The sequence below is a fragment of the Piliocolobus tephrosceles genome, chromosome 21, assembly GCF_002776525.5.
Source record: "Piliocolobus tephrosceles isolate RC106 chromosome 21, ASM277652v3, whole genome shotgun sequence".
Lineage (NCBI taxonomy): Eukaryota > Metazoa > Chordata > Mammalia > Primates > Cercopithecidae > Piliocolobus > Piliocolobus tephrosceles.
This window is the reverse complement of record NC_045454.1, coordinates 15605147-15612794: the sequence shown is the minus strand read 5'-3', so window position 1 is coordinate 15612794 and position 7648 is coordinate 15605147. Positions and strand designations below refer to the sequence as shown.

Sequence of the window (7648 nt, the reverse complement as noted above, 5' to 3'; positions counted from 1 at the left end):
TACTAAAAATGCAAACATTAGGGCGTGGTGGTGAGAACCTGTAATCCCAACTACTCGGGAGGTTGAGGCAGGAGAATCGGTTGAACCCGGGAAGCGGAGGTTGCGGTGAGCCAAGATCCTGCCACTGCACTCCAGTCTGGGCAACAGAGCGAGATTCCGTCTCAAACAAACAGAACCCTCAAAAAATCCCTTCCCCTCTCTGGGCCTCAGTTTCCCTACTTGTGAAACAAATGGATGGCAATGGTAAGCGATGGAAGCATAGTCCTGGGCTAAACTCACAAGGAGCGCCTGGTAAGGGACTATCATTAAATCAAACGAAGAGTAGGAAAGATAGGAAAGCAATTTAACAAACTGAAGGATTCTGTCTTGCTTAGTGGGTTGTAGTGGGCGCCTACAGTGTACGAGCGCTGTGCATGTGTGATATCATCCAAACCCCTAAACAACCTTTGAGGTGGCTGTGACTCAAGCTCACTTCACACCAGCAAAACTGAGGCCCGGAGAGGCGAAACTCCAACTGTTTCGGGCTTTAAAGCTGTACTCTCAGAAATGCTCCATCTCTTCAGCTTTGAAATGACACCTCGGCCGGGCGCGGTGGCTCAAGCCTGTAATCCCAGCACTTTGGGAGGCCGAGACGGGCGGATCACGAGGTCAGGAGATCGAGACCATCCTGGCTAACACGGTGAAACCCCGTCTCTACTAAAAATACAAAAAACTAGCCGGGCGAGGTGGCGGGCGCCTGTAGTCCCAGCTACTCCGGAGGCTGAGGCAGGAGAATGGCGTAAACCCGGGAGGCGGAGCTTGCAGTGAGCTGAGATCTGGCCACTGCACTCCAGCTCGGGCGACAGAGCAAGACTCCGTCTCAAAAAAAAAAAAAAAAAAAAAAAGAAATGACACCTCTGTCAAGGTCTTCCGCCGCCCAGTTCACTCCATGAGCCCAATGCTCACCAAAGGTTGCCCGCGTCTGTCTACAGAACTCTCCGACGCTTGGCCCAAGAGCGTCCCGGAGAACTGCGCAGGCGCCTCTCCTCGTCCTGAGCCCCGCCCACAGGGCGCAGATGTGTGCGTGGATAACTCCCGGAGCCCCGCCTGAGTGGCAACACGCAGGCGCAAGGTCGCGTGCCCTGCGCTGCGGGCTCTGATTGGCCGCCACGGATAAGGGCACCGCCCAATGGGAGGTGTGGATAGTGAGGGGTCCCACACGCCTAGAGCCGAGGGTCTGTGTCAAGAGCTTCAGGGGCTGCAGGAGATAAGAGAAACGGGTGAGGGCGCCGCGGGGCGGGACGGGGAAGAGAGCGCTGGGTGGACGGAGAGGGCGGAAGGAAAACTAAGGGGTCTACAGGGATCGAAGAGCCTTGAGGCCTGCTCTAGGGCGGGAGCGGCGCGGGCTGGAAGGAGAGCACTCCTTCCTGTGTGCCCTGAGGCTCCTTTAGTGTGCAGTAGCCTACGCTGGAACTCGCCCACCACCCACTGCTGCGAGCTCTCACCCGGCCGAGGAGATGAGTCTGGTAGGAGAAAAGCGTTGTAAAGCGGGAAAGTTGAATTTCCAGGGCCCTAGTGGGTTCCTTCCTGGAAAGACTTATTGATATACTGTGTGAAAAACCCCCATTCCTTTCCTAAGTAGTTCACAATTCAAGAGTGAGAGAAAGAATCGTAGACGAGGTAAGGGCAAATTTCAAGTCTCCCGGGCCACCTCGTAGACATTTATTGGGTACCTGCTTTGTGCAAGCTTTGCAGCAGGCACTGGGCCTCGCCCTAGGGGAGTTCTCTGTTGGAAATGGGACTGTAATCAAAGAAAAATGGAACTCTCGGGCCCCTGGTTGCCTACTTCCAGGAAGGTCCTTTATGGAATGGCTGTTGTGTGCAGGGGCCTGGCAACTCAAAAATTAGGAAGGGGGTTGGAATAGTAGATAAGGAAAGTTTAGCTCCAGGTCCTTTAGTGAATAATTTACTCAAGGATTATTTATTGGACATTAACTGAAAGCAGTGCTCTGTACTGGGCTGTGTATTTTGGGAATTCACAGTCTTATGGGAGTGTTGGTCTGGTAGAAATGGACTGTGCACAGGGACAGTTAAACTCAGGATCGGCCAAGCAGTGGCTCACACCTGTAATTCCAGTGCTTTGGGAGGCCTAGGCGATAGGATTGCTTGAGCTCAGTAGTTCGAGACCAGCCTGGGCAACATAGGGAGACCTTCTCTCTACAAATAATTTAAAAATTAGCCAGGGGCCAAGTGCGGTGGCTCACGCCTGTAATCCCAGCACTTTGGGAGATCATGGTGGGCGGACCTCTGGAGGTCAGGAGTTGAAAACCAGCCTGGGCAACATGGTGAAACCCCATCTCTACTAAAAATACAAAAATTATCCTGGTGTGGTGGTGAATGCCTGTAGTTCCAGCTACTTGGGAGACCGAGGCTGGAGAATTGCTTGGACCCAAGAGGTGGAGGTTGCAGTGAGCCGAGATCGCACCACTGCACTCTACTCTGGGCAAAAAGAGCGAAACTCCGTCTCAAAAAAAAGTAAAATAAAATAAATAAAAATAAAAATTTGCCAGGCATGGTGACAGATACCTGTGGTCCCAGCTACTCAAGAGGCTGAGGCAGGAGGATCACCTGGGTCCAGGGGGTGGAGGCTGCAGTGAACCAAGATCGTACCACTGCACTGCGGCCTGGGCAACAGAGTGAGACCCTGTCTCAAAAAAAGGAAAACAAAAAACAAAAAAACCTCCCAAAGTCTCACTTCTCACTGCAGCCTCGACCTCCTGTGCTCAAGTGATCAAACCACCTCAGCCTCCTAAAATGCTAGGATTGCAGACGTGAGCCACCACACCTGGCCTGGGAGCATTTCTCAGTCACTAAATATGTACTGTGTGCTAGACATTGTTCTTGGCACTGGACATACTTCAGTGATGTACAGGCTAACCTCCTATCCTCTGGGTGCTTAATGTGAGTAACTTTTTTTTTTTTTTTTTTTCCCTTGAGATGGGGTCTCTCTCTGTCTCCAGGCTGGAGTGCAGTGGCACAATCTGCGCTCACAGCAACCTCCGCCTCCCGGGTTCAAGCCATTCTCCTGCCTCAGCCTCCCAAGTAGCTGGGATTACAGGCATGCACCACCATGCCCAGCTAATTTTTGTATTTTTTTAGTAGAGACAGGGTTTCACCATGTTGGCCAGCATGGTCTCAATCTCTTGACCTTGTGATCCGCCTGCCTCAGCCTCCCAAAGTGCTGGGATTACAGGCATGAGCCACTGCGCCTGTCAATATGAGCAACTTCTATATGCAAGGCTGTAAACTAGACTCCACCTGCCCTATGGCACTAATAGATTAGGTGAAAAAGAGGTAAAGAAGATGGGTTTGAATTCATGAGATTAGCTGCTAGGCCTGGGAGGGAGGCAGTCATTTGCTGAGTGTACTCTGAGTCCCTGCTGTGTGAAGGGGCCTGGGTGGGGTTCAGCCCACATACGTAGAAGGGAAGATGGGGCATATAGAAGGAAGTTTGAAAGTTAAAATTCATGTCCCTGCTCAGAGATTTTGTTCCTGACTGGAGCCTCCACAATGAATCAGACCCACAAACCCTCAGTCCAGTGAGGGACAGTGAGATGCCACCCCAAACTCATGATATTTACCATGATAGAGGTGGCACAGGATATCATAGGAACTCTGAGGATGTAGAGATATCAGAGAAGGCTTCACAAAAGGTGCTGGGTAGGAGTTTGTCAGACAAAAAGAGGAGAGAAGTTTCTTGGCAGAGGGAATAGCAACATCAAAGACTTAGGGTCCAAAAACAATCTTTCTGGAGAACTACACAGGATTACAGCTGACCTTTACAAGTACCAGGGACTTTGTGTCAGTACTACTTTTAGCCCCATTTTACAGGTAAGAAGACAGTCTCAGAGGAAGTAAGTGGTAGAGCTCAAATTCAAGCCAAGGGCAGTCTGGTTCCAGGGCCTGTGTTTTTAAACATTTGGATGTGTCTATGTGTGTATATATAAGAGGCAGAGGAAAAGTGTTGCACAAAGAGGGAACTGCACAGCAGGCAAAGGCTGTGGTATTCTCAGAAAAGGTGTGCCTGGCCCTCTCGGTAAAGAGGCCAGGCTGGCTGGGCCCGGCGTGGTGGCTCACGTCTCTAATCCCAGGACTTTGGGAGGCCAAGGCAGGCGGATCACAAGGTCAAGAGATCAAGACCATCCTGGCCGACATGATGAAACCCCGTCTCTACTAAAAATACGAAAATTAGCTGGACATGGTTTCACACAGCCGTAGTCCCAGCTACTCGGGAGGCTGAGACAGGAGAATCACTTGAACCTGGGAGGCGGAGGTTATAGTGAGCCGAGATCGCACCACTGTACTCTAGCCTGGCAACAGAGCGAGACTCCATCTCAAAAAAAAAGAGGTCGGGCTGTTGGCTGGGTTAGTGGCTCATACCTGTAATCCCAGCACTTGGGAGGCAAAGGCAGGTGGATCACCTGAGGTCAGGAGTTTGAGACCAGCCTGGCCAACATGGTGAAACCTTGTCTCTACAAAAAAAAATACAAAAATTAGCCAGGCATGGTGGCATACCCCTGTAGTCCCGGCTGCTCAGGAGGCTGAGGCACGAGAATGACTTGAACTCAGGAGCGAGAGGTTGCAGTGAGCCAAGATTGTGCCACTGCACTCCAGCTTGGGCGACAGACCAAGTCTCTGTCTCAGAAAAAAAAAAAAAAAGAGGCTGGGCTGAGTGCTGATTCTCTCCTGCAGGCTGCCATGGGGTGTTTGTAGGCTTCAGAGACATGGGATCACAGAAGACCGAGGCAGAAACATTGGATTAAGACTTTCTGAGCAATAGAGGCTGGTGAGTAGTGGGATGGGCAAGAGAACTCCACCTCCCCTTGGTTGCCTGCTTTCTCACTGGCTCCTGCCCCTCTTTCTCCAGGCACTGCCTTCCCCACGATGGCAGAGGTGGTGGCTGAGGTGGCCGAGATGCCAACACAGATGTCACCAGGGGCAGTGGAGATGTCAACACCTATGTCAGGGGAGATGATGGAGATGTCAACAGAGGTGACTGAGATGACACCTGGGGAGGCCCTTGCCTCATCCCTCTTCTTCCAGCATCACCAGTTCATGTGCTCTGAGTGTGGCAGCCTCTATAACACACTGGAGGAAGTCCTCTCACACCAGGAGCAGCACATGCTTGCTGTCTCAGAGGAGGAGGCACTGACCACACAGAATGTTGGCCTGGAGCCAGAGCTGGTGCCGGGCACTGAGGGGCCCTTCCAGTGTGGTGAATGCAGCCAGCTCATCCTCTCCCCTGGTGAGCTCCTGGCCCACCAGGATGCCCACCTCCGGGAGTCTGCAAACCAGATCCAATACCAGTGCTGGGACTGCCAGGAGCTGTTCCCCTCACCCGAGCTGTGGGTAGCTCATCGAAAGGCCCAGCACCTTTCTGCCACGGTAGCTGAGCCACCAGTGCCACCTCCTTTGCCCCCCCCAACACCACTGCCTCCACCTTCTCCCCCATCCGAAGTCAAGATGGAGCCCTATGAGTGTCCTGAGTGCTCTACCCTCTGCGCCACCCCTGAGGAGTTCTTGGAGCATCAGGGCACCCACTTTGACTCCCTAGAGAAAGAGGAGCGCAATGGGCTGGAGGAGGAGGAGGAGGACGATGAGGAGGATGAAGAAGATGATGAAGAGACGGAGGATGAGGAGGCCATGGCAGCGGTCGGTGATGCTGTGGGAGGTGACGAGTCCACAGCTAGCTGGGCTCAGGGCTGCAGGGACTGTCCCCAGCACCGGCCCTCAGCAGGGGCTCGCCGGCAACACCGGCGGACATCTCACAACCCGGCATCTGCTGCCCACCCCTTCCACTGCAGCCAATGTCAGCGCAGTTTCAGCTCCGCCAACCGGCTGCAGGCTCATGGACGGGCCCACGTTGGTGGCACACACGAGTGTACCACCTGCTCCAAGGTCTTCAAGAAAGCAGCATCGCTCGAGCAGCACTTGCGGCTGCACCGCGGGGAAGCCCGCTACCTCTGTGTAGACTGTGGCCGCGGCTTTGGCACAGAACTCACATTGGTGGCCCACCGGCGGGCCCACACTGCCAACCCATTGCATCGCTGTCGCTGTGGCAAGACATTCAGCAACATGACCAAGTTCCTCTACCACCGGCGCACTCACGCTGGCAAAAGCGGGGCACCTCCCACAGGAGCAACAGCTCCCCCAGCTCTAGCGGAGCCCACCCCTCCACCACCACCCCCTGCCCCACCTGCCCAACTGCCCTGCCCACAGTGCTCCAAGTCCTTTGCCTCAGCTTCCCGGCTGTCCCGGCACCGGCGTGCAGTACACGGGCCCCCCGAACGGCGCCACCGCTGTGGGGTTTGTGGCAAGGGCTTCAAGAAGCTGATCCATGTGCGCAACCACCTGCGGACACACACAGGTGAGAGGCCCTTCCAGTGCCACTCATGTGGCAAGACCTTTGCTTCTTTGGCCAACCTCAGCCGCCACCAGTTGACCCACACGGGCGCACGTCCCTACCAATGCCTGGACTGTGGCAAGCGCTTCACACAGAGCTCAAACCTGCAGCAGCACCGGCGGTTGCACTTGCGGCCAGTTGCCTTTGCCCGCGCCCCCCGCCTTCCCATCACTGGTCTCTACAACAAGAGTCCCTACTACTGCGGGACTTGTGGCCGCTGGTTCCGTGCCATGGCAGGCTTGCGACTGCATCAGCGGGTCCATGCCCGAGCTCGGACTTTGACACTACAGCCTCCCAGATCACCACCTCCTGCCCCACCCCCACCCCCCGAGCCTCAACAGACTATCATGTGCACAGAGCTGGGGGAGACCATCGCCATCATTGAGACATCCCAGCCGCTGGCGCTCGAGGACACACTGCAGCTGTGCCAGGCTGCACTGGGGGCCAGTGAAGCAGGCGGGCTCTTGCAATTGGACACAGCCTTCGTGTGACGCAGCTGAAAAGCAACAAAAGGGTTTGGTTGCAACAGCCAGTGTGGGTACTTCTGGGGAGAGAGGACCTCCTCTGCCAAACTGGTCTGGTACCCACCGTGTGCCAGGATCCACCCTGGCCTCTTTTACCCACTGACTCCCCAGAACAACCCTTCCAGGCTTCTCTTGTCATCTTTCTCTGCCTGAGGGGAAACTGAAGCTCTGAGATGCAATGTGATCTGTACCAGGTCACCCAGCTACGCTGCAAAGCGGGTTGGCCACGGCCCTTTGCACTGCATCACCCTGGTGCCCAGCAACATCAGGTAACCTTCACTGAGCACCAAGCTTATTCCAGGTCTGTGCTGGCCACTCTCATATACCTCTTCAAATCCTCTGCTTGTACCCCCAGCCCTTGCCTTCCCTGGATTTTGGGTACCCAGGACTTTGCTCTGCCTGGTGGAAGAGGGTACTTGATTTCTCTGGGCTCCCTTTGTCTCAATTCTGACAGTGTGGAAGGAAATCTGTAGGTACCCAGGTCCTCAGCTCCAGACTGGGTGATGCTGGAGACCCAGGAGCAAGTCAGCACAGGCTCTGCCCACAGAAGGCATGCACAGTCTGATAGGAGAAACACACAAGTACAGATGGCTTGCTCTCCGAGTGTGTCTCATTGATTCATTCAGCCTGTGTGTCCTAAGGCCTCCCTCTTCACATACTGGGTGATGATGGGGGCAGGGAT

At 54.4% G+C, this 7648-nt stretch overlaps 1 protein-coding gene across 4 annotated transcripts; it reads left to right on the top strand.

The window, feature by feature from the left end:
* Positions 1 to 1144: 1144 nt before the first annotated feature.
* Positions 1145 to 7569, top strand: ZNF526 (zinc finger protein 526). Of its 4 annotated transcripts, none has more exons than XM_023229348.1 (3): positions 1145 to 1259; positions 4732 to 4825; positions 4907 to 7569. In XM_023229348.1, the coding sequence occupies exon 3, from the start codon at positions 4924 to 4926 to the stop codon at positions 6931 to 6933; it is 2010 nt and encodes a 669-aa protein (XP_023085116.1). In that variant the 5' UTR covers positions 1145 to 1259; positions 4732 to 4825; positions 4907 to 4923; the 3' UTR covers positions 6934 to 7569. The 4 variants fall into 4 exon arrangements, with proteins under 4 accessions (XP_023085116.1, XP_023085118.1, XP_023085117.1 ...); XM_023229350.2 differs by having other exon boundaries at positions 1189 to 1505; XM_023229349.1 differs by lacking the exon at positions 1145 to 1259 and adding an exon at positions 1512 to 1659.
* The last annotated feature ends 79 nt before the right edge of the window (positions 7570 to 7648 follow it).